The sequence below is a fragment of the Triturus cristatus genome, chromosome 6 (assembly GCF_964204655.1).
Source record: "Triturus cristatus chromosome 6, aTriCri1.1, whole genome shotgun sequence".
Taxonomy (NCBI): domain Eukaryota; kingdom Metazoa; phylum Chordata; class Amphibia; order Caudata; family Salamandridae; genus Triturus; species Triturus cristatus.
This window is the reverse complement of record NC_140589.1, coordinates 1,687,662,488-1,687,689,962: the sequence shown is the minus strand read 5'-3', so window position 1 is coordinate 1,687,689,962 and position 27,475 is coordinate 1,687,662,488. Positions and strand designations below refer to the sequence as shown.

General features: G+C 43.3%; 1 protein-coding gene across 3 annotated transcripts in view; it reads right to left on the bottom strand.

The window, feature by feature from the left end:
* The window catches only part of RPS6KC1 (ribosomal protein S6 kinase C1), a 479,254-nt gene that overhangs the window by 57,324 nt on the left and 394,455 nt on the right, over positions 1-27,475 (bottom strand). For all 3 annotated transcript variants that reach the window (XM_085612893.1, XM_085612895.1, XM_085612896.1), the window contains 2 exons: positions 24,002-24,084; positions 4,640-4,735 (listed from right to left, as the gene is read on the bottom strand). In XM_085612893.1, the coding sequence (XP_085469019.1) occupies positions 4,640-4,735; positions 24,002-24,084 (179 nt within the window). The remainder of the gene's footprint in view (positions 1-4,639; positions 4,736-24,001; positions 24,085-27,475) is intronic.

Below are 27,475 nucleotides of genomic sequence, written 5' to 3'. Positions count from 1 at the left end.
CTCTTTGCTATGCACGCCCTCTCACATCACCCCCCCTTCGGATTCTTACATCACCTGCACGTGAATGACAGGTAAACCATCTTCTCACCCTCTTTTACGGACTGAAATCCTGAATACCTAACTTCAATCAGAAACTACGCTGCTTAATGTTCAATTCTGCAGAAAATGGAGATGATTTCAATCTTCTTCTACTGTGCCTCAGTCACTCTCTCTACTCATTGTTCGCTGACAGAATTACTTCCCCTCATCTACCTGCACCCTTGGTGCCCACTGTGACAATGAAATTAACATCACCGCTTCGCCTCCACTAACAGAGCTGCTCACCTCCGACTAATAAACGTTAGTAAGATGGGTCCACGTATCACACACCGTGCTGCTGAAACACTAAAAGACATATTGGCTAGCACCATGCTTGACTACTGCTGTAGTGCCCCCCACACCACCACTCTTTCCTACCACTAGACAAGCTCCTTCACCTTGCAACATGTGTTGCGTACACCGTTCTCTCCTCTGTCATAACTGTACCGACACATGCAAGGGCGGTGGCTACGCATGCAGAACAGGGATTATCAAATTTCAGAAATGGATTTTGAGGGGAATGAAAAGTCTGCCCTCACCCACATACTGGGCAACAATATCACATGCTTCCTGTCCCCCTAATGCCATGCCTACGACCACTCTTACTACTAGCAGCTCTCTAATGGAGTGTACAAAGCCTACCTACCTCCCTCCATGGCTTCAACTCAACTGTAAATCTCCATCTACTTAAGAAAGGTGTCAGGCCTACTTCCACATATTTGGCACTATTTGAGGCATTCGACTAAAACGTTGTATATGTGCAGAGAGTGTAATATGCTATTTATTACCATTGTTGAGTGTAGAAAGGGAACATGATTTATGAGAGGTGAAGCACTGAGTGAGTCATGATGCCCCTCCCCAGTCGCGGTCGGCATGAATCGCGTGCGGGGACCGGGTGGGGATAATTGATATAAAAAAAAAATAACCTTCCCTTCGCCTCCAGTGCCAGACTCCCGCGTCGCGCCTCCTGCTCTCTGCTCACAGGAAGCAGAAGCAGGCAGAAAACGGAAAGTGCTATGACTGGTTTGGTCCGCCCTGGGGACGACCAAACAGTCAGCGCCCACAACATTGGGTCAGCCACTCCTCCCTAAACCGCCCACCCACCCGCCCCCAACCAGGCATACCCTGCTTCTGCTTTCTCGCAGTGCGAGAAGCAGAAACGTAAAATGGTATTATACTATTTATTACCATTGATAAGTGCGAGAAGCAGAATCGTAAAATGGTATTATACTATTTATTACCATTGATAAGTGCGAGAAGCAGAATCGTAAAATGGTATTATACTATTTATTACCATTGATAAGTGCGAGAAGCAGAAACGTAAAATGGTATTTATACCATTCTACATTTCTGCTTCTCGCACTGCGAGAAAGCAGTGAGGTGACGCTCCGACGCCCACGTGGAGGAGCCGCCCCTGCTCCTCACTTATCAATGGTAATAAATAGCATAATATACTCAGTGTATTTACATATATGGTTTATGGTGTGGTATTATTCGTGTGTACTATTTTAACAAATGGATATTAATAAAAACCAAGAATTAAGAGCTCACATTTGTGCAGCGTGCTACACTCACACTCTAGAGAGTTTGGGACTATTAGGAGAGATCTTTCCTTGCATAAAGTAATTGTTAAATACAATCTGTGTGGCAGTACAATGTAAATTGAGCTATAGTGATCTAATAACTTGAATTTGACATTTGCACTCTAGTAATAAATGGGTGAATTTGTGTTTATTAATACAACTGCTCTAAGTAATGCATTATTGGTCACATTTATTTTCACTGCGGTGGCATAAGTACAGTTATTTCTCCCCCTTCCACCCACAAACTACAAATAGATATGTCTTCAGCGTTATGCCACTGTATGTTGAGACATTGTTTCTATGCACTCCTGCTGGGATGCAAAGTGTTTCTATTAGCAGTGATGTTTGCTTCTGGTAAACCTAAGCATACAATACAAATCATGAGAACAGGATATGCCTTGATCTTCCCGCTGTCATTACATTAAATTTCCTTTACAATTATGAAAACTATGTTCTGATGTGTTTATCAAATATGTGTGAAGAATTGATGGACTTGAGAAGGTGCTGTATAGGTTTCAACAAAAATATTAGTAAATGCTGGACGGTATTTGTAAATAAACGTATACATGTAATAAAATAATTCTTAAAAAAATAAACTATCAACATGAACCAAACTGCTTGTGATTATCGGTGGCAGCTATCTGCAACACCTGGTCCAGCCCAGTGCTCTCCAAGAGCACCCTGGGCAACTGGTCTCCCTCGCAATCCCCCAATTCAAAAGCATGTATCCACCAATATCTCTTCAGTGAACCATGGCAGGCCTAGTCTCAGATATATTCAGACAGTTAACAGTGGCCGCCACTAGGTGGCGCCATATGCTGGACGCTATCTCTTCAAAGGTCCATGGCAGGCCTAGTTTGTGATTTATTCAGTCAGTTAACAGTAGCTGCCGCTAGGTGGCGCCATCTGCTGGCGCTGCCTCCAAACGTTTCCGCACATTTGCTCCAGTTTGTACAAGGTAAACTAGAGCAAGCCCTACAGAAGGGACCAACTGGTCACCCCTACTAACCAGTTTGGCCCGTGCCAATTTTTAGCCAGCGAGTGGATCTCAAAAGCATACTAATGATGAATAAAGCACTTTGTAGGGAAGCTGCAGAGCTCTGGCCGTGCTCATGAAAAGCAAGGTTTTGGAATCTAAAGCACAGGTTGAAGTGGGCGGGATCTGAGGGGCACAACGTGCCCATACTTTTTTATTTTAAGAAACAGTTCCCCTACTTTTTGTGGAAAGACATCGATCCCGGGACAGTTAGTTCTGACAGCCGAAGTGATTCAGCTGACGTATAAGGCAGGGAGTCTCCTGTGCTGTGAAACCGAAGCAAGGGCAGACAGCTAAACAAGAAATGCGCCTTCTTGACAGGGTACCTGCTTGCCTGAAAGAAATGTACATGTGCATAACTGGTTAATCTGCAAATGCAGAAGGGTGCTGGGAAGCTGGTATTGTCTTTAATTGATGGAATCACTTGAAGCTTCCCGATGTTACAGATGTATGCTTTTTGAGTGGTATTGCAAGGGAGTTACCAGCTGAGCTGTGAAGTGTGCCTTTAATGTACAGTTTAAAAAAAAATTGCATTGAGTACCCTCTGGATATTATTAACGTGTATTTTGGAAGCCTTTTTATCTTAAACCCTGTTTTAACATATTGTAGCAGTCCCTCTGTGAGTAATGCCAGTTTAAACTTATGAATTACATTTTCACAGTGCTTTGCGTCGCAGGCTAGGACCTCATTGGAATTCTCTAGCTCTGGTTGCACACAGAGACCTCTACAATGCAATAACTAATAGAGGTTTCATAATGTAGGAGGGCATTTCCCACTGGTTAATTTAAGTTGCATTTATTTTTCAATTAAGCTGTGCGTTATTTAACCCGTTCCCTGCTCATGACGGAACCACTCCGTCATGAGCCACGGGCGCCGTGTGCTCATGACGGAGTGGTTCCGTCATGCTGCGGCCGTTGGCGGCCGCTCCGCCCACGCGGCACTGATTCCCCGCCTGTGCGGGCGATCAATGCAAGTGGGCGGAGTCATGACGGAATCACGCCGTCATGAGCACAGCTCCCCCGTGACTCATGACGGCGTGGTTCCGTCATGAGCATGGCGGCGCCGCGCTGACCCCAAACCCCCCCAGCGTCGTGGCGGAATTCGTGCCGCGGCGAAGGGGTTAATATGTAGCTGCTTACATATTTAGCTACGCCTTTGACCCGCCCACTGACCCCTCTCCCATTGCACACAGCATCACAGTGCCCATTCTTTTTCATGCACCGCGACCACTGTCTAAAGGAACAATCCAGGAGGGAACTCAAAGTCAACATTTGCATTGCCTTTCAATGGAATGGCTCTCCTTACCTAGCCTGTTCAACCCCCTAAACAGTCAATCAACACACAGCTCCTCCTCAGCCTTGACACATTATTGTGCTCCCTTCTGCACGGTAAAGTTGTACTTTGCTCGCCCACCCGGTAGGTACCTCCTGTTTTATATCAAGCTGTGTACTGCCTACATGGGCGAGGCACACGATACGTAAGAGCATTTGGTAAGATAAAACAAACATTCATGGCACCATATTATATACTGTCAATTTCCCAGGGATTAATCCAGTACTCAACATTATTCGGTAAAAACTTACCATCAAAATATACAAAAATAAAACACATGTATTAGTTAAAAATTGGATAAAACCAATGAAAAAGAAGCGATGAATAGCAGCAATCACATGTAACAAAGAGCATCCTCGGTCAGTTTATAATCCAGATAACATATTAAAATCTAGCTGAGATATATCACCTGACTGTAGCGCCACCCATCCCTTTACCATGGCCATCTGCTCTCGTCGGTTTCCCAGGGACTGGTCCTGCCATTACTCTTCCCGGATACCACACCACAGCCTACCCCCGGCTTCTTCTTTCTCATGATGATTTTGCTCATCCATTCTACACCAGAAACTATTTGCGTTTTCAGTTTCTGCAGCATCACATCACGGCTTACCTGTCGAAGCAAGGATCGGGCCTCCTCTGAAACGTGTTCTGGCATGTTCAAAAACGAGTGGGTGTTTATTCCCGATGGATGGCAGTCAACCAGAGCCTGCGAAACCCAGACAACAGTCACGTTGGGACCTTAAGCAGAACACTTCTCACAGACCTTTAACATCAAGACACAGTTATGACAGGACACAGTTATGACAGGACATGACTTGGCACTATTGCCCCTTGCTCTGGGAACTAGCCCCTGTTCGTGACCTGTTATTATGAGGACAGGGCAATCAGCAGCTTGTGAGGCCCAGCAGCAGGTGGGTCATGCAGCTATATGCACCAGCTCCCTAATCTCACCCCACAGCAGCACCAAGGTAAGGATCTCCGGAGCAGCAGGCACAATTACATTTCGCTTTTTGGGCACTCACTTCCCCGGGCAACAAAACCTTTTGATGGCATTTGTTACAATTTGCACTTTCTTGTGGGTATTTGGGATGGCCCACAATATAGCATCTGCACACAACTCTTGCACTCTGTCTATTGTATGTAGTTGCATTTATATAGGTCTTTCTTCTACTGAGCAGGCGTTGAAGTGCTTTATGGTGGGTGGCCGGAGGTTAGTGGTCAAACCATTGGCTATTGATTATTATTGGTTAGTTACCGTTCATTATTGCCTAGTGGGATTAATCTTGTGCTTCTGATGCAAACCGCTCCATGGGCTGCCCCACTCTCTCTATATAGAACGTAAGGAAGCAGTAGTTTATGTCCCTCTTCTATGTTTTCTGAGTAAACCAATCACCGCATTCCGCACAGATTGCAAGGACGCGCGGATTCAACTTGTAATGTTATTGAGTGACAGGTGAAAATGAAACCATGTGAAAGGCCCATCTGTGATTACACTCAAAAGAAAATAAAAGTGGTGCGATGCGTTCCCTGCGTGGCCCTCGGAAGGCAGAGCGCTTCGGATATGGTTACACTCGCACTGGGTGAGAAAGCTCGCAGACATGGACACTTCTGGCGGGCTGGACTTCCCCTTCAATGGAAACCCGCACAACATGAATGCCGCCTTTGTTCAGGTCACACTGCAATTAACCACGGAGATGTAATTAATGCAGACAGTTTCCCAAACAAATGAGAGACATGGGCACTGACCACAAGAGCAAATTAAAACGCAACGTCTTATCAGATAAACCCTGGATCAGTAATTAAGAAGTGGAAATTGTAAGTGGAGGAAAACTAGGGGAAAAGAAGGGCAGCTGCTTGGTTTAAAAAATGGTCACAAAACCATAATTATGTAGGTAAGCTTTATGTGGTGTTTGCCAAATCAATTAGTAAGCAAACTATCGGACACGAATTCCCATTTAAAAATCTTCAAAATTCCTGCTTAAAATCTTCCAGTTCATAATTCCTTATCATTTATGGAAACAAAAATACACAAATTATTTCAAAAGAAAAAAACAATGTTAGCTGACTTGTACGCAGGTTTGTAGTAGGTCTGAATCTACATCACACAATATAACACCTGGGTCTAGACAAAAGGAAATTGAAACAAGATTACCTTAGGTGGCATACTTCATCATCGGAAACCTCCTTGCACCGTGATGCCTAGTCACATTGCGGGCTACAACTCCCTCACTGAGAGAGAGACAGAGAGAGGTGAACAGCGGATGTTTAAAAAGGTATAATAAATACATATGCTTTATTGAACTGGGAGTACTGAGGAAAGCAGAAAGTGATCATTAAAACTGGCTACAGGGTATGCAAACACTTTTTTCGTGCACCGCTGGGTCAGGATTAAAACGAAGGACACTGCAAGAAGGACTAAACCTGCTGAGGTGTGTCACCGAGGTAGGTAAACACGTTTCAGCCAAATCCGATCAGGTGGGGTGTTGCGACATTCATCAGGACCTATAGTGATAGTGCTTCTACTTCAAGGTTGTGCTCAAAATATAATAATGTAATTTAATACAAAACCTTCCAGGGTTCTCTGTAAATCCATGGAAGGGATCCACTGGCGGTCACCCACAATTGTCGGGTGTGGGGCCTCAACTCAGGCCCTGGCATGGGGTTCAAGGTATTCTCTATCCTCTCAATGGATGGCATCCAGCCGCTGGAAGCATGATGGTGGGTGAGGGAAATCGTCCTTTAAAAGGAATACCCCATCTCAGCCAGATTGTCTTGTTTCAATTTTCTCTTGTATAGACCCAGGTGTTCTATAGTGTTATATAGTGTCAAATTGGGGAGTCAACTCCTGGTCGTCTGTAAAACTCCTCTGGCCCTCCTTTTGTGTGAACCTGCTAATAAAATAAACTTTCCTTGAGACAATAATGATGCTATCCAGATGAGAACGCAAGAGGGAAGAATGTCAGCTAGCAATAAGTTATAGCACACTGCCACACAAAGTGTGAAATGAGGGGTAACCCACTTGTTCACATCGCTCAATACTAATTTCTGTGTAACTGGCAGAAACCTTCAGAGACATTTATGATATGGGGAAAAAGGCAAAAGTTAAAACAGAACATGCACATGTATGTAATGTAATATCCAGGTGTTACCTCCTTTTGTCAGTCACGCCCACTTGACTGACCTCCTGAAAGCATGAGGTACAACTAATCACTGGTATAAATTCTAACCGATGGGGCAAATATGCTCCCAGCTAACTTTATTCTGCATTCTCTTCACCAAAAGCTTTGCTACACCTGTGCAAAAGTGTTTCCTTTCTGCAACCTACAAAACAATTGGATTCATTTTCCAGGACTTAAATCAGCTCTTGGGTACAGATATAATTGGCGGAGGTTTGTGCAGAAGTAGAAGTGTTATACAGAGACAGGTTTCATCTGGGGTTCCTAATGGTCCAATGCTATTTTTAGGGGCTCTCTCTTTGGACAGCTCTCTCCATAGTACGTTTTCAATATATTCTCTTTTAAAAAAATTAAGGGGTAACTCCAGATCCCAAAAAAGTGAACATTCATAAATGACATGATTCAGCCAACATAACTAATTAGAGATGTTTAAGTGTTCGACACATAAAATTGGTCCAGAGTGTAAGAGATTGTGAATTCCACAAGTTTTATTTAGCCCTCCTTTTAGAAGAGTGAATCTGTACCTGTAAAATAAGCGTGTATCCTTATTTTAAATGACATATGCTGCTTGAGAAATGACTGGGTTTTGGAGGCTATGCCCTGTGTAACTATAATTTCACCTTGGTGCTTAGCATTCCTTATGAAACCAGTTCAAACCCTGCCAAACGCTTTTGAATGATAGAAACATTATATTGTTGCAGTAAAACATTTGATTAACTGATAGATTTACAATGTGCCATACATTAAAACTGCAATTCTATTGTAATTCTAAAATGGTGTATTTTGACAGTGATTACATCCCTGGCTTTCACATTATAGCCCTTTTTCGACTTTTGTCTTATACAGAAATGTTATCCGTGTATCCAGTTCACGTGTAAACAGCCCCAAAGCAATGCTTAAAAAGGCATCTTCTTGCATGATGCACCTAGTACCACAACGTCTCTGCAATAATGAGACCCTTTTCAGGAAAGGATTGGGAAATATATTGACTATGTAAGGACAAAACGGAAAAAAACTTCTTTGGATTTCACAGTGTCTCCGTTAATGAGAAAATATAAATATCAGCTTTCTAGGTCGCCACAAGTGGCGTTGTTATGATAATGATAGTGTATATTAATCTAACAATAGTGTTTTGATGCATTGCTACTGCTAAACAAGCTGACATCAAAAACTGATGCACTGGATAAACTATTTGAAAATAATCCTCACTAAATACATGAGCAATAGTTCCTAATGTTGAGTATGTACACCATCTTTTATACCTAGAAGGGTGAAATCTATAAAAGAATACTAAAACATTTGATTAAGTCCAAAATATAGCAATATGTAAAATAACAGCAAGGGACTATCATCAGCAAATACAGTCCAGTGAATGAATTGCTTTAGAAGATAAATGGACTGTTGTCAGAAATCGAAGCTTCAGAATATTAGATCTACCCCAAAATAAGAAATGTAGATTTAGATTTATTAAACAGGTGCTTTGGGCTGCAAAAATAGCCTTTTGCATGAAAATACAAAAAAAGAAAATGAAAGAAAAAACACCTACAAGGGTAAATATATAAAATGTTATGTTATGTTATTTAGGCTTGTAAAGCGCACTGTTACCCAAGGGTGTCCTGGCGCTGAGCACTATCTACCTGGTACCCTCAACCCCTGGGCCTAGACTGAGACTAAACTTGAGAATACGAATAAAGTGAGATACGGTAAACTAAAATAGTCAGGGAAAATAATATGCTTCCTTGTAATGGTTAAGCATAGGATAGCCACATTCATTTTAGTGCTACAGTGGTTGATTGCAGAGGCAGACTCTTAAAGAAGTCTCTTTATCTGGGGTGTGAGCCATAATGAAGCCCTAAGGAACTGTGTGTTATATTCTCTGCTCTTAGCATAAAGTGAGCAATTCAGAAAAGCAAACAGCCATATTTCTCTGTAGTTCCACAGCTTTATTAAGTAGGACTGAGCATGTCGGGAGGGGAGGGGGTAAAAAAAAAATAAAAAAAAATCTGCCTGCCCTACTGGGCGATCGTTCTCAGGTGGTTTTTAATGTCTTTTCCATTTGTAATTTAGGGAACTGTTTGCTGATAGTCATGTTTATTTGTGTTGTTGTCGTGATCCTTAGAGCTGGATTTTCTGGAGTTGGAACAAGTCCTAGACTCTGGGCTTCTTCCTTCCAACGAGCGGCAAATTGTGACTGTTTTATATAGGCTGAAATGGCCTCACCAAGATTCGCCAACTATGTTTACTACTGCCACTTTCAATAGTTTTATGCCATATTTTATTAGAACGATTTCACATCTTTTCTGACTTGAATTGTAACTGACATCAGATTCCCAGGCAATGGTTGGGAAACCCGTTGGTAGCATCACCAGGGACATTCAGAAGCTTCTTTCATGGATCCCTATTACCACTGTTGGTTTATCCAGACCCCAGTGTTATGCTTCATCGGCTATTTGGCTTCCAACCTTTGCCTGCACAATGCGATCAATATTCTGTGAGAAGCCGTTCCCATGGATATGTGACACTCAACAGAGAGTATTTGGGGAGGCTTTTTCAATAGCTGTAGAGATGTTTGTTTTCATTTGCGATTATTGGCAATGGACAGAGTCAGATAGTGAAGGAGTTTGCTTATTCCAGTCTTTTGTTGTTATTCATAAATGTTTTCTATCTTTTCTGGCTCTTTCTGAAATACATTGTTTTGGTTTCCTCTGTATTTATTTATAGAATGTTTTCTTGACAGTACCTGTCTAATGTCGTTAGTTGTGCTTGCAATGCAAACACTTTGGGATTTTCATAATTAATATGGAGTCGTCGGCATATTGGAGTGATGGAGCTTGGAAGGCATCAATTGCAAGGACGTCTATGCTTGCCTGCAGAATTAACTGTAAAGGTAATTTCTACAGTGAAAATAAACATCTTATCGCTCAACTTGCCTAGGGAGAAACAATGGCAGTACAACCTGCTAACTCCAGCAGACCACGTTCTACTCTAATGATGTAATCCTGAATGGATCACACTAAATCTCAGCAGGAATTGTCCTGCTAGTGAATAATTTCTATCAGATTAATCTATCAACTGGAGCGGAAAGGACGACCTCATGCAGGTGTCAAATGTACATTGCTTCATGGGCAAACATATAATTGATGGTCTTGGTTTGTATCCCTGCAATTTATAAGCCACTTACAACTCTTTTTGGGCCAAATCTTCATTCTCAAAAGGCTATTTTTGTTCTACACTGAGTACTGTGTTGTTCACATAGCACCAATACAACGCAATTAAACTGATATTTTGGCAAAATAGTGATTCATTACAATAGATATGATCATTTGAGGGGGAGCCACTGTTCTAATAAATTTGTTTACTAACCCAGGTTCCTCTTTAATTTGGATTCCTCGGTCTTATTACATGATGCACTATTCGCGACTGAATATTTAGCCTTGTTTCTGATAAAAACAGATGAAGTAGACATCCTTCTTTTGCTTGGAATGACAATGTTAATTAATTTGTAGGAACTAAAAGTTACAATAAAAACAGAAACATCCCAGTCCCAGAAGGACGTTTAAAGAATGACACTAAAATGAAAGTTGTTTTAGCAAACTGAAGTGGGGAACAGGCAGGTCCAGGGAAGAAGGCCAGAAACATCTCACATGTAGTAGGTCCTTGATTTTTCGCGGCTTGTCTTCCAGAACAAGGCACTGGCACACAATAAAAGATTCTTCTCAATTCTCCTAACACTGATCTATGTTCAAGTCTTGGAAAGTTAACACAAGTACTGACATGGGGTCTGAAAGAGTACAGTAGATCAGTGGGCTTAAAGTGGTTAATATACCGGGATATGAGCAAAAGGAAGCTGTCTGTCTGTGCCTGAGTAAAGGCCTGGTCACACTGGATTAACACATTGTGAATGCAGTTCAATAACAATTATAACACCACGCGGAGGAGCAGTGATTGTCTGGCAGGGATGGCCTCCAAGTAATCCTAAGGCATCTGACAAACCTAAGAGGCACGGCCTGTGAAGCAATTCTGCTCAAGATCTCTAGCATCTGGACTTTAAGAGAATTTCTTTTCCAACAGTGCAGAGGCGAAATGTGCCTCTGGTGGTCTATGGGTTTGGACTGGTAAAACACCAGTGGTGGTAGCCCTAAGCCAGTACTAGAGGTCTCTTCAAAACTCTGACTGGTGCTTCTTTTTCTGGTCCAGCTTAGATCTATAATTGACCACCAGACCAGTTTTTGGGATCAAAATGAGCCATTGGGGCTCTTTGCAGCTTATTTGGAAGACTATAAATTCCAAACACTCCAAGTTCTGATGCCTTTTGTTAAATAAACAGCTCATATGCTTAATTGGTACAATACAGAGGCTTTCATCATCATCAAAATATTCTTTATTCAGTTACTTAAAACCATAAAAGGTACAAGCAATACATTATGATCTAGGATCATAATACATGAAGGGAATCAACCAAACACTAAAAATAAAGAGCTCAAGCTAAAATCCTTTGCTGGTTAGAAACAGAAATCATGTTGGCCAAAAATAGAATAAAATTACAGGTAAAACAACATCTTCTTAAAACCCAAAACATTCATCCCATGGAGTCGCTATCAACCTCTTCTCTATCTAGCTGTAATTGTGTCTATTAAAAAGTTGGTTACGTTCAAACATATTCATTATGCAGCATCTGTAAGAAAGTTAAGGCAGGTCTAATTTGGGTATATTTTTTTCCTCTTAATAAAGGTACAATAAATTGATTACAAACAGTACTATAATATTCACAAAATAAAACAAAGTGCATTTTGTCTTGATCAGAAAATAAGTCACAACTACATGGGGCTAGATTCTCAACTTTGTTCCAACCCACCAGCTCAGCCAAAATCCAATGCAGCAAGTTTATCCTAAATCTTGTAAACAAAAAACGAGGTTGAGAGTTTGTGACTAATGTAAGATAAGGCTCTATATACCCACAAGCTTTTGTAATAACGAACATGGACAGAGGGCTTTCATACCTCTCTGCTCTCCCTGGATGCTTGCACTACAACATTTTTTTTTTTACCCACATAAGATCTCCTCGAACAATCCTATCAGGGCAATGATATAAATCCGGTTGTCACAAATCCCTAAAGGCTAATCTAATATAGCGTAACCATAGGATATAGTCAGCCTTGTCGAGATGCCTACAAACCTTCATAATTGCCTTGTCAGCTCCAATTCTGGGTTTAACCATATTGAAACCCATCTAAGTAAGGGTCGCAGAGTTAACAGATCAGAGATGTATCCCACCTCTAACTCCTCATGCACAACAAAGGAGGCCACAGATTGGGGAACCGAGAGTAGGCACTCAAAACCATATTCTTGATTACCTGTAACTAAGGGGCCTATGTATAGCCCTAGACATCACTACCGTAAGATACCAGGGAGATACATTTAGAATGACAGACTTTAATCAGTGATTAAACGGAAAGGGTATACAGTTCCTCTATTAGTATAGGAGTGTGTAGGGTACACTCTCCTTTGAATTCAGACAAAGTGGGGGGTAATGTCTAGTAAGCCTGAAGGGTACTAGCCTGTGTAGGGTGGGGGAACCCACATTGGTGGAACTAAAACCCTCACACACCCAGCAAGCTAGGTGTCATGCTTCATCATCTGGGTTTTGCTCCTCGTCGGGTCGGCGCTGCAATTCCCGACGGGCACCCAGGGATGGGGCTCTTTGGCGGAGATCTTTTTTTCTTTGCCGAGGGTGAGTGCAAATGAGGGCCAGGTAAGTGTAGATGTTTGTGAGTGTGGTTTAAAAAGGGTTGGTTAGTCTGAATATATAATTTTATTCGGTCAGTAAACCACCCTGTTAAAAATGAAATGAGAGGCGGTAGTCTTGACTAAATGGGTCAGGGACTACTCTACTCTGCTCAGGTGGTCAACATGTTTCATGCCTACAAGGTCAGGGGGATCCAGCGGCAATTCATCAGGACCGGTGATTATAACTATCTACAAGATTGTGAGGGTGTGTTGCTAATTATTTACAGTGATATCTGGATAAAACTACCCTAGGTAAGTGTCGGAAAAACTAGACTCTTACGTGCTGGACTGGCCTAAAGTAAAAGGAAAGAAGAAACAAAACAGGCCAACAGAGTACATTAAAACACACACTTAGTCAAAACTATACGTTTCAAAATAGGAGCCTGGGACTCCTCATATGCATGTTCACTGAGAAAACAATTTGCGCTAAATAAGAGTGATCATGCACAGGTGGATGCATGGTGCAGGTACGTGTCAGGTGATCAAATCTAAAATATAAAACACTCAGATTATTACGTTGAACACGGTTATGCTCACCTAACGTATTAGAAAGTGCCACTCCAGTCGGTACTTGGCGAGCCTCTTGGGATTGCGTGATAGCCTACTGTGAGTAATGGTACAATGTAAAGAGGCGAGAGGCTCATGCATGTAGGAGAGGCATGCTCCCTGATGCTATGTCCAATCAGGGCAAAGGTAGCAAAGTTCCCCTCGGAGCCCGCGACAGGAGAACCACCGACCGTAGAACGGCGCGACCCCCGGCCCCAAGCGTCTCACGGGGGAGACAGGAGGGAGTCTAAGGATCGGGCCGCTACCACAGCCGCGGTCCGCCGATCACCGAAAACGAGTAGGTCTCTGCTCGTGCAATGCAGTCTTACGAACGGAAAGCAACTACTTACAGTTTTGTCGCCCAAGGGTGGTTTGTAAACCTACCCCGCTCCGCCGAAACCGGGAAGTGAAGTCTGCTTCCCGCTGATCAGTTAAAAGCCAATCCTATGAGGCTAGACGGGTGCTGATTGGTCACTGGAAACTGGCGAGGAAATTAGACAGGCAGCCTAGTTTCCAGCGATACCATGGGTGCCATCTTGGAGAGGGGTATATCACCATGTAATAGATCGTGTATTGATCACAAGGAGGTTAGAGGGTCCTTGAGAGATAACAATGAGATGACAAGATTTGTCATCTGATGTGACCCTATCAAGAACCTTGAATAGTCACGCTTCGTATGTGTGATCGTATGAATGGAACTCAGATACATACAAGGGAATGCGTCTCAAAACTAAGTGTAACAGGAGGTATAGCGGGTCTAATTCCCGCTAATCAGTTAAAGGCCAATACCGTCAGGTCTAAGGGAATACTGATATGTGCATTTAGACACTGACGTAATAATTCAAACGGCAGTCTCGTCGTCAAGGTTGACTACGGGCGCCATCTTGAGATGGGATAATGCATTATGTGACAAAAGCGGAAAGTCCTGAAAGGTGACAAAGGGCTACAGGACGTCGTCATCCGATATCCCTGTCAAACAACATAGCAAGGTCACGACTAGTGTGAATAATGTCGTGGGAGGAGTTTGTATATAAGCACGGGAGTGCGCATTGAAAACATGTGAGGTGGCTTCGACATGTCGGTGTATGCCAGAGATATCTAGTAAGGGTTGCTGGATATGCCCAGTCACTATCACTATTATGAGATGGTGCCCCTCCCTTGCTTGGATTTTACTTGAGGATAGGGACTGTAGTGAAGTGTAGGCATATTCTAGGTCTCAGTGAGTCAAGGAAACCCATGGTATGTCATCATTTAGACCCCGTGTATCAGAAGCCAATTTGTGGACCCATCTTTGTTCTAATCTGAACAATGTTTGTGGTGTCATGCCTGGATGTGATTCAAGGACAACCCATCTTAATGAGTCTGCTGTGTGGTGAAGATTTTTCAAATGGCAATACAATTTTGTGGTCTCCTTAGAGCATCTGATGTTACTTTTGTGCTCTGTGATGCGTGTCTTGATTGATCGTGTCGTCATCCCTATGTAATTCAAAGAGCAAGGGCATTGTAACAGATAGATGCAATTCTTTGAATTACAATTTGTGTGACGTTCCAATTTCCAGGTCAAGTTATCGGACAAAACCAATTCCTTGACGGTCATCGTCTGATGGCAAGATGTGCAATTGCCACAAGGGAAATGTCCTGTGACTGGTGGAAGTCCCCAAAGGGTGGCCTGGGTATTCTGCGCTGTTTTTTTGGGTCTGGTGTGGATCAGAATGTCTTTAAGGTTTTGCGTTCTCTTAAAGGCAAACCTTGGTTGCGGTAGAGTTAGATCCCCAGCCGCCAAAATCCCCCAATGTTTCTTAATGACTTTTTTCATGTTGTTGGAGGATGGGGTAAATGAAGTCACACATGTCAAGGTTTCGGTTTGTACACGGGTCTTAGTCTCAAGTAACACCTCTCTAGGGTTATTCCTTGCACGTTTCATTGCATTATTGATAGTAGCGGAGGGGTACCCTCTCTCTTTTAAATTATTAGCCAGAGTATCTGCCTCTTTCTTGTAGTCCGACACAGAACTGCAATTTCTCCTCACTCGGAGAAACTGGCCAAACGGTAGGTTATCCCTCAGTGCTTTAGGGTGGTGACTACTATACAACAACAGGCTGTTCCTGTCCGTTGGTTTTTTGTAGAGGCTAGTGGTTAAAACTCCGGACTCCAATCTGATGTCTAGGTCCAGAAAGGCAATGTGGGAGGGGGAGATGTGGTTGGTAAATCTCAGATAGGGGTTCTGGGTATTGATCCATTGGCAGAACTCTTCACATCTGCTCAGAGACCCCTTCCAAAGGATGAGGATGTCATCAATGAATCGCCTCCACATAATCAGACTCTCATTAAAGGGGTTAGTCGGGCTCTGAATGATCTCCTCCTCGAAGGCTGCCATGTAAAGGCAGGCTAAGCTAGGGGCAAATGTACTGCCCATAGAAGTCCCTTGGCATTGATGGAACAATTCATTCCTGAATTCGAAAAAATTCTCTGTTAATGCTAGGGATGCTAGGTCCATTATGAAAGACACCGGGGTGGGTGATGTCCAGTCTTCCTTACGTAGGACCTCTTCGATCACAGTTAGGGTGGCTTGTTGTGGGATATTTGTGTAGAGTGCCTCCACGTCAAGGGTGACGAGGAGGCTGATATCCCCATTAGGTGCCAACCCTTCTATTGTTCTTAAGATGTCACTAGTATCTTTGATATAAGATGGTATCCTTTGGACCAGGGGTTGTAGGTAGTGATCCACAAATCTGGATAGAGGCTCCAGAACCGAGCCAATCCCGGACACAATGGGCCTACCTGGGGTGGGAAAGGTTCCCTTGTGGACTTTTGGCAAAGTGTAAAAATATGGTGTTACGGGATTCAGTGTGTTGAGGAAGTCAGCCTCTTTCTTTGTGATCCACCCATTGGTCTCAGCCTCCAGCGTGAGGCTATTGATGGTGTCCTTCAGCCTGGGAGTGGGGTCTAAAGTGATCGGGGTATAGTATTTCCGATCACCTAGTTGTCTCCGACACTCTGTCTCGTAATCAAGGGTGGACTGGATGACTGTAGCCCCACCCTTGTCTGCTTGTTTGATGGTGATCGAGGGGTCATCTGCCAGGGCCCTGGCTGCATTCATTTCCTCCTTAGAGAGATTATAGAAAGTGTTAGACCTATCTCGTGTCACGGCTAAGTCCTTTAGTATTGCTTTTTCAAAGGTTAGGACTTCAGGGGGGACCATGCCAGCGTTGGGAGTAAAGGTTGAGGGATTGTGTAGCCCAGTGTCTGTATGTTCTGTATCGTTACCAGATTTGTTGTGAAAGAAGGCTTTTAGGCGAATCTTTCTAAAGAAACTATGCAATTCGCATGCTTCCCTGAATTTATCAACCTTAGGTGTTGGTACAAAGCCTAATCCTTTGCGAATCACTCGTAGTTCAATGTTGTCGAGTGGTCTTTCAGAGAGGTTAATCACTAGGTCCTTCTTCCCCTGCGTTGGCTCCGGGTTTCCATCGGTGGCTGAACTTGGTCTTGCCACTGAACATGTTGTGTTCCTCGCCTTCGCCCTCTTCCTCTGCCCCAGCCTCTGCCTAAAAAAGGTTGGGGATTGGTTCCTGGGTAGAATTGGGGAGGGCCTGGGGGAAACATCGGGTATTGCCAAAATTGAGTTTGTGGTGGTGGGCCTGGGAATATTGGTTCCCCTCGATTATAGAAGGGACGGTTGTTCTTTCTTCTCTGGTTAGGAAAATCCCAGCTACCAGAGCTTGAGTTGCTGTTGTTGGAACCCCTCCTGCTATTATTGCTAGATTCTTCGTCGCTGGAATAATTGTTCCTGTTAGGTGTAAAGTCTGGTTTCAGGTAGGGGAAGATTTTTTCTCTGTCAAACCTAGAGATGTCCTTCTGAAGCTTAGCTATCTTCTGTTTAAGAAGATACTCCCTATTCTCCGTTATTTCTGAGTTGATTTCAGCTAACTTGGTTTTGTAAGTGCTGTTAGGCACTGCAGATTTCATATTGGACTCAGCGGTTTGTATCCGTAATAACAAAGCATCAGCGAGTCTTTTCGCAGTGTTAATTATAAGTACTAGGAGGTCACGAGTACATTTCCAAGAGACTGAAGACCAATCTTTCTTGAATGGGGGATCCTCCAGAAATAAACGGGGAAAGATGTTAACGATCAGTCCATTGGGGGCAATGTTAGCCCTCAAATACTCAGTCATAACAGCTCCATGCATTGTTATTCTGAGCCAGTCTTTTTTGAGGGATACCAAATTAGACCAGTCATCTGAGTGGGACACGTTTGCTGTTGCACCGTCTACTCCTAGGAGTGATGGTGTTCTGAGGATGTCTGAGACCGCCTCCTCGCCATAGCTAATCCCTAATTCTCCCTCCATTGTGTGGAAGACAGGGAACAATGGCCACTAACCCAACGTGGGGGATTAGTCTGTTGTGGGGTGGGCCTACCAGTGTAAATTGACACTGTAGGTAACCTCAGTCTTTTCCTACGGTTTTCCAACCGCGCAAGGAATCATAATCAAATGAAGGAAAAATAAATAAAAACCGGGTGGGCTATATTTAATGAGGTCCAGTATACAAGCCCTGAAGTGATTAAACGGAAAGGGTATACAGTTCCTCTATTAGTATAGGAGTGTGTAGGGTACACTCTCCTTTGAATTCAGACAAAGTGGGGGGTAATGTCTAGTAAGCCTGAAGGGTACTAGCCTGTGTAGGGTGGGGGAACCCACATTGGTGGAACTAAAACCCTCACACACCCAGCAAGCTAGGTGTCATGCTTCATCATCTGGGTTTTGCTCCTCGTCGGGTCGGCGCTGCAATTCCCGACGGGCACCCAGGGATGGGGCTCTTTGGCGGAGATCTTTTTTTCTTTGCCGAGGGTGAGTGCAAGTGAGGGCCAGGTAAGTGTAGATGTTTGTGAGTGTGGTTTAAAAAGGGTTGGTTAGTCTGAATATATAATTTTATTCGGTCAGTAAACCACCCTGTTAAAAATGAAATGAGAGGCGGTAGTCTTGACTAAATGGGTCAGGGACTACTCTACTCTGCTCAGGTGGTCAACATGTTTCATGCCTACAAGGTCAGGGGGATCCAGCGGCAATTCATCAGGACCGGTGATTATAACTATCTACAAGATTGTGAGGGTGTGTTGCTAATTATTTACAGTGATATCTGGATAAAACTACCCTAGGTAAGTGTCGGAAAAACTAGACTCTTACGTGCTGGACTGGCCTAAAGTAAAAGGAAAGAAGAAACAAAATAGGCCAACAGAGTACATTAAAACACACACTTAGTCAAAACTATACGTTTCAAAATAGGAGCCTGGGACTCCTCATATGCATGTTCACTGAGAAAACAATTTGCGCTAAATAAGAGTGATCATGCACAGGTGGATGCATGGTGCAGGTACGTGTCAGGTGATCAAATCTAAAATATAAAACACTCAGATTATTACGTTGAACACGGTTATGCTCACCTAACGTATTAGAAAGTGCCACTCCAGTCGGTACTTGGCGAGCCTCTTGGGATTGCGTGATAGCCTACTGTGAGTAATGGTACAATGTAAAGAGGCGAGAGGCTCATGCATGTAGGAGAGGCATGCTCCCTGATGCTATATCCAATCAGGGCAAAGGTAGCAAAGTTCCCCTCGGAGCCCGCGACAGGAGAACCACCGACCGTAGAACGGCGCGACCCCCGGCCCCAAGCGTCTCACGGGGGAGACAGGAGGGAGTCTAAGGATCGGGCCGCTACCACAGCCGCGGTCCGCCGATCACCGAAAACGAGTAGGTCTCTGCTCGTGCAATGCAGTCTTACGAACGGAAAGCAACTACTTACAGTTTTGTCGCCCAAGGGTGGTTTGTAAACCTACCCCGCTCCGCCGAAACCGGGAAGTGAAGTCTGCTTCCCGCTGATCAGTTAAAAGCCAATCCTATGAGGCTAGACGGGTGCTGATTGGTCACTGGAAACTGGCGAGGAAATTAGACAGGCAGCCTAGTTTCCAGCGATACCATGGGTGCCATCTTGGAGAGGGGTATATCACCATGTAATAGATCGTGTATTGATCACAAGGAGGTTAGAGGGTCCTTGAGAGATAACAATGAGATGGCAAGATTTGTCATCTGATGTGACCCTATCAAGAACCTTGAATAGTCACGCTTCGTATGTGTGATCGTATGAATGGAACTCAGATACATACAAGGGAATGCGTCTCAAAACTAAGTGTAACAGGAGGTATAGCGGGTCTAATTCCCGCTAATCAGTTAAAGGCCAATACCGTCAGGTCTAAGGGAATACTGATATGTGCATTTAGACACTGACGTAATAATTCAAACGGCAGTCTCGTCGTCAAGGTTGACTACGGACGCCATCTTGAGATGGGATAATGCATTATGTGACAAAAGCGGAAAGTCCTGAAAGGTGACAAAGGGCTACAGGACGTCGTCATCCGATATCCCTGTCAAACAACATAGCAAGGTCACGACTAGTGTGAATAATGTCGTGGGAGGAGTTTGTATATAAGCACGGGAGTGCGCATTGAAAACGTGAGGTGGCTTCGACATGTCGGTGTATGCCAGAGATATCTAGTAAGGGTTGCTGGATATGCCCAGTCACTATCACTATTATGAGATGGTGCCCCTCCCTTGCTTGGATTTTACTTGAGGATAGGGACTGTAGTGAAGTGTAGGCATATTCTAGGTCTCAGTGAGTCAAGGAAACCCATGGTATGTCATCATTTAGACCCCGTGTATCAGAAGCCAATTTGTGGACCCATCTTTGTTCTAATCTGAACAATGTTTGTGGTGTCATGCCTGGATGTGATTCAAGGACAACCCATCTTAAGGAGTCTGCTGTGTGGTGAAGATTTTTAAAATGGCAATACAATTTTGTGGTCTCCTTAGAGCATCTGATGTTACTTTTGTGCTCTGTGATGCGTGTCTTGATTGATCGTGTCGTCATCCCTATGTAATTCAAAGAGCAAGGGCATTGTAACAGATAGATGCAATTCTTTGAATTACAATTTGTGTGACGTTCCAATTTCCAGGTCAAGTTATCGGACAAAACCAATTCCTTGACGGTCATCGTCTGATGGCAAGATGTGCAATTGCCACAAGGGAAATGTCCTGTGACTGGTGGAAGTCCCCAAAGGGTGGCCTGGGTATTCTGCGCTGTTTTTTTGGGTCTGGTGTGGATCAGAATGTCTTTAAGGACTTTAATCAGTGCCTTAATGGGCTTGGCCCCTATCCGGCTTTCAAATTCAAACACCGAGGCCACTGTCCGAGCCATAGCGTTCCTTTTAGCTTTTAATCAAGGGGCCCATGAACCCTTTTCATCAAATAAGACCCAGAGGTAGGGAAAGGCTTTTACCCTAGAGAGCAAACCTCTCCCCCCCACCCCCTTTCCAGGGTATATTTCCTTCATCCCTTTCGTCCCAACCCTATCACCATGGTATGGGATTTACTATAGTTTGTGCAAAAATCCAAATTATTAATAAAACTAACAAATGAGTTGAGGAGATGTTGCAGAACTACAGCAGTCCTTGGTAATAACACAGTATCATCGGCATACAAAAGGGCAGGAGTAAGATATAAAGTCGCTCAGGGGATATCTTTACAGGCTGCACATAGTCTTCCCCAGGTAATTTATATATCATGTAAATAAAAGGGGGCCAGTACGCAACTCTGTCTAACTCCCCGGGAAACCTGAAAAGGTACAGTGATGTTCCCAGCTTGACTGTATCAGACTACTGCAGACATATCTTTATGCAATTTGTGTAAAAAGTACACTATAGCTTTATCAAGACCCACATTTAAGAGAATGGACAACAATGTACTTCTATTGACCTTGTAGAAAGCTGGAGTGAGGTCCATAATAGCAGATGTAACTGGCCCCTCTTAGCGCTGTATACTTCCCTATGATCAACTGATAAAACTTGATCCAGAGAACTTCAACCCGCTCTAAAACCATACTGTCAGTCAGACAAAACTTTATTTTCATCCAACCATGATTACAGTCTAGAGAGAATGACTCGCCCCATGACCTTGACTACTAAATCAATAAGTGATATAGGTCTATAACAGAGCGGGTCATTTCTTTCCCCTTTTTTGAAAACCAGGACAATAATGGATCTCGCAGGGTACCATCTGTTACTGCTGCATTTAATCCATTAGTCAAAATGTTGGCCCATTTCACATCGTCTTTTTTTAATAAAAATTAGCAGGTATCCAGTCTGGCCTGGTGCTTTATTTTTGGACATACGAGCAATAGCCTCTTTTAGCTCTTCTTCTCAGAAAAGCAAATTACATTTACCATACATAACCTCCACAGCGGAATCCAACACTCCAGCAGAATCATAATCCTATATCCCCTAAAAACACTGCACCCAAGCTTCAGGGCGTATATGATATTCCAATAGACCATTTGCAGCCCCTGTAAAATGAGGTTAATTTACTATATCGCAAAATCTTGAACTGTTTTAAGGACATTGACTTGAAGAAGTTCGTTCCATGCTTCTTGACAGATTTTTCTGATTGACGACTGCAATCTTATAGGTCTTTCTATATAGTGCAACTTCCTTGCTGTTTTTTAGGGTTTTTGTGAGAGCTGAAAACAAGTTTTGGTGAGCCTTGGACCAATTGAGATCAAACCATCTACATTTGGGAGCCTTAGATTTGCTCCCATAATGGTTAGGGTCTCGCAAATAAAATTACAAATCCTGTGAAAGACTGGCAATAATCCATCAGGGTTGGTGGTAACGTCTAAACAAGTGTAGATGTCCTGGCCACATATGAAATTACCCAATAAGGTCTGTGGGACTAGCTTAATTCACTTCAATCTACTTCCCTGATCTACCGTTTTGATGTCCAACCTCTCAGGACTGGTTTTCATCTTGACATCTTTCACCTTTCTCCATTCAATAACCAATGACAGGGGGTTATGGTCACTGAATTGACTCCACATTACCTTGTACTGCTTAACAAAGTAAACTAAGTTAGCTGAAATCATTATATAATCAGTGATGGAGTTTGAACTTCTCCCAACAACTGTAGGAATGGCTTCTTCCGGTTCTTCACCACCTTTATTATAATTAAGGAGCATCAGATTGTTGTCAGCCATAATGTTGCTTAATAGATCACCTTGTTCCCTATGTTCAAGATGGAGATTGCCGTCCACAGGCATCTCCTCTCCAATTATACAGGGCTGACAATATAAGTGGGTATTAAAATCCCCTAGTTAAATCACCACAAATGGCAAACATTGCTTTTTCAAATATCTGTCAAGAATTTTTTTTAGGGCCATCAAGTGATCATTAGGGGTATTCTGCGAGTATGGATTATAAAAGTTTATTACTAATAGGCTGAGTGATGTTTTAAATATCAAGTGGACTGCCAATAAAGACTGTGAGCCAATGTTTACCTGAGACACTTTACAGGGAATGTCAAGGGAGATCAAAATAAGTAGACTGCCCTTGGCTCTGCCCCTAAGCGAGGGGATAGGTGGGGCGAAGGAGATACACCCATCTAAATAAAAAGTCATCCCTGTATCTCAAGTCTCTTGCAGTCCCACAATATGTTTACCCTTTAGTTGGCTCACCCATGTATCATCGAATTGCTTATTGGCTAAGCCAACAAGATTCCAACTCAAAATTCTAAAAAGGGTATTCATCTTATGTGTTTCAGCAGGGATAGATTTTGTAGATGAATCTGTGGCATTTCAAAAGCTTAACACAAGAGAGGCATAGAAACCTGTCCTTTGTCCAACAAAAGGTATCAAGACTAGAAGTGAGTGGGATTTTAGAGTCTGCATTGCACCTTTCAATGGAACAAGTGGTCCTGGGATAAAAAAAACCTTGGCTTTGAGCATCAGAATCAGAAAGAATGTAGAGCCATTGAGATCAAAGACTGTGTTCAGGATTGGCTCATTGTCCTTTGGATCAGTATCTCTTTGTTCTTTGGATAGGTTTATCTTGGGCTTGAAAAGCCAAAAGATTACAAGAGAACCTTCCTTTCCCAGTCCCTCACACCCTTTATGTTTAGAATGTCAACAGATTTGGACCTACCTTGAACTGTGATCCCCAGACTCGGGAACCATGTAGAATAGCCTTGTCAGTACTGCCAGAGATGTTCCACTTATGAGGCTAGTGCTACTTGCATTGTAAAAATATGGAGGGGGGGGGGGGGGGGGGGGGAGGGAAGAGATTTTCCTAGCAAAAAATGGATTAGTGGAGAATACTTACTAACAGATGTATGAAGGCAGGTGAACATTAAAGTGTCACATAGCAACACCCCATCATATGATAATAAGGAACTGAGCATGGGAAACAGTAAGATCCAGAAAGTGAGTTTTAAATGGAAGCATTTCTAAAGCCCTGAGGGTGGAAAAAGCTTCCTCAAACAATGGTCGAGAATCAATGAGCAGTGTAGGAATTTGAAAGAAGAAAGCACATTTAATAATAAAAGTATTGTAAATTAAAAACCATGTATGTTTCATACATTACCTTCCCTGTCAGAAGTTCAAAAAGAACAGCACCCATACTCCACCAATCACTGGCTTCGGTCTCTTCAGTTATGGCTCCAATTTCTGAAAAAAAGAATAATATTTTCTTTTATACACAAAACCAATGTCCATCTTCAAAAACAACAGAATAAATTTAACAGAAAAAACATTACTTGATAATTCCAGTCACTTCTACTGATAGGTTATTATAAAGGAAAATAAAGGAGATATAAAAATGACTGTTGAGGTATAAAAACTTTGATGGATGGTGCACAAGACTAACGTAAATGGGGCTACAAAATGCAGGCCGAGGCGAGAATGATCAGGTCCGAGGAAATTGAACCCAAGACCCGCCGAGGCGGGAATTGAACCCTGGTCCCGGGCCAGACTTCTGCATCGGGGTCTGCCGCTCTAACCATTGAGCCACACTTAAAGGAAGGACAGGCAGTGTACTAGGGGTTGTGTTAAAGAGTAGAAATGATTCAAGTGAGCTTGCTTGAACCTAGATTGAAGGAAAGAGTGACGAGTCCCAGGAAACCGAATACTGATTTTGAAGGACACTCTGAGGGAGTTGTGAGGAGGGAGCACAGATATCGGAGTGTGGGAAAGGGCAAACAATAAAGGTAAAACGCATCAGGTTGAATAATGCTTGACAGAGATAGGCAGGTTGGAAAGTACAGCTAGCTATGAACGATTACAGCTAAGAAGGAATTAAGGCATTTGTGGAGGATTAGTACTGTAAAAAGTAGGATCTGCAAGAAAAATAAAATGAAGTTCACATTTACAGAGGTGTGAGAAGAACAGCAAGTAGAGCATTTCATTGACTCGAAATAGAACTGCAGCAGGATATACCTTGGATGTGGAATGATTTGCTGACTCAGGCTGCTTAGGACTGAATGGAAAGCAGAAGAGCTAATAGTTGATTAACGATGGGAAAAGGGTGATGAGGGCGAGTATCTCAAGAAAACATGTTAGGTTGTGGGCTTGCTTAGTTGCATGGCAAACGTGATGACGTGATGAGGGGAATGAAGGCAGACTAGCCTGATCCACAGTGTGGTTCAAGACTTTTTATAGCACCCCTCAACCTTATGCAAAGATTTTCCAATAGGTCAGAGGGCAGGCACTGACATAAGGGTTCTGTGCCAGATGGCAAAAAGTCAAAGATGATGATTATGACAAAAGATTGTTATAGCACAGGAAATGAGAGTAGAACCCTGGTTTGGAGGAACTAACTGGAACGTTTCGAAATACTGAAAGATGTGAAGTGAAAAACCCAGAGATATTAAATCAAAACTTTGGAACGTGATGGGAGACAATGAGGAAGGACACAGCAGGATGAGATCGATTCAGTAAATAGAGTATGAGAAATAATAGAAGACGACAGCAAGTGATTGACATAGGAATAGCCTGGACAGGTGCGGAAATAATAGTAAACAATAAGATCAAGAAGAAGTTGGGAAGGAGGAATTACATTGGGGGCGTGTCAAAGTGAAGACTGAATTTACCAAGGTGGAATAAAATGCATATAACAGGGGAAATGACAATTAAGAGTGAGAAAACTCGTCAAGAGAGAAGAAGATTCAAAGATATATACAGCTAAAGAGCAAGTAAAAAACAAAGCGAAAAGGCAGTATGGAGATATCCAAATGAGACGATGGCATATGGATATGTGAGAGAGAAAAGCGATAAGGGATGCAAAATAAATTCTGTACTTTCCCCACAGCCTTACAAGAGGTTCAAGAGAACGTGAAGGATTATGAGGCTGGAGCACGAGCACAATTCAAGTGTAACAATTCAAGACTAACTAAAGTTTTGCTGCAGAAAGAACACACGCTCCAAAGAGAAATGGAAAGCAAGTCCGTAAATAAATAAATGGTAATTAAGGTCTGTGGGGGGCAAAGTTCAGACACCATCAAACTGATGGGAGAGGCTGAGATGGCAACCACCACCAGCTGCTGGATGCACAGCGCCCATAAAGAGGAGAGGCAGGGAGAAAACAGGCAGAGATCCTGCCACTGTGGGGAGTGTGGCAGAGATGAAATGAATGTCTTATTATTTATTAATAATAATAATAATAATAATAATGTAATGCCGAGCCATAGATCACTACTTCCAAGAGAATGAGGGAACGGTAGACTCTGCCCAGACGTTGTGGGAGGCGTTCAAATCAGTAGTACAAGGGCAAGCACTGTCCCTAATTGCTGGAACGAAAAAGGACAGGCAAAATGAAATTGTAGAGGCGGAAGAGGAGGTCCTCCGACTGGAAGAAGAGCTGGAATTAGAGGTTACCCTTGAGACACTGCAACTCAAACAGGAAGATTATAAAGCGTTGGCCACTGATAGGGCTAAAAGCCTGGGGAGAGAAAAACTGAGCAGAAGTTATGACCTGGGGGATGAAGCGGGGAAGCTAATTGCATGGCTCGACAAGAAGGAGAGTTGAGGGATGGCGATAGCACTTCCATAACCGAACCACAAGAGATAGCGAATCAATTCGCTGACCACTATCAGGCAATATATCATAATAGTGGGTCATACACGAAGGAGGACTCCCAGTTGCTATTACAAGACCTTAAGCTTCCCACTCTGACAGAAGAAAACCGACACTTCCTGGAAAGTGAGTTCACAAATGACGAAATAGCACAAGCCATCAGGTCACTACACTCAGGCAAGGCCCTAGGACCCAATGGTATTCCCATTGAATTGTATAAACTTAGACCTGATAAATTAGCTCCTTACCTCCGAACTATGTTCGTGGAAAGCAGAGAGCTGGGAGAGCTACCAGAGGACCAGAGGGTAGCCACTTTGATCGCCATTCACAAGGAGGGTAAACCAATGACCAGCTGCGCCTCCTATAGGCCGATCTCCCTGCTCATCGCAGAACCCAAAATCCTAGCAAAACTCCTTGCAAACCACCTGGTGAAGGTAATTGGCGGCCTGGTTCACTGCCCCCGCCCCCACCGGTGCGGCCCTCAGCCACAAACCACACTGTAAATTTGGCCCACGAGAGAAAGTTTGTGAGTACCCATGCCCTAGAGCATCTGGCTACATGCATTCATAGAGGTCCTGTCATACGTGGTCTGCGTTGGTCCCCCAAATGGGAAGACCGTATCTCACTTTACGCTGACGACATCCTGCTTTACCTAGCCTCCCCTAAAGCATCATTAATAAGCGTATTGGATATTTTGGCCATATTTGGGAGGTATTCTGGGTTTTCCGTTAATTGGAGTAAGTCCATCATCTACGTCCTAAAAGGGGATCCACCTACCCCACCACGGAGCTGCCCAATGCAAATCAATACAATGGGCTTCAAATACCTAGGTATCTTTATCTCCCTAGATCAGACACTTTGTTTTAACCGTAATCTTCTCCCTCCACTAAAAAAGTTGAAATGAGACATGGCAAGCTGGAAACGCTTCCGCTCTCGCTGCTGGGCAAAGCAGCCCTCTTTAAAATGATGGCGTTGCCCCGCTTTCTA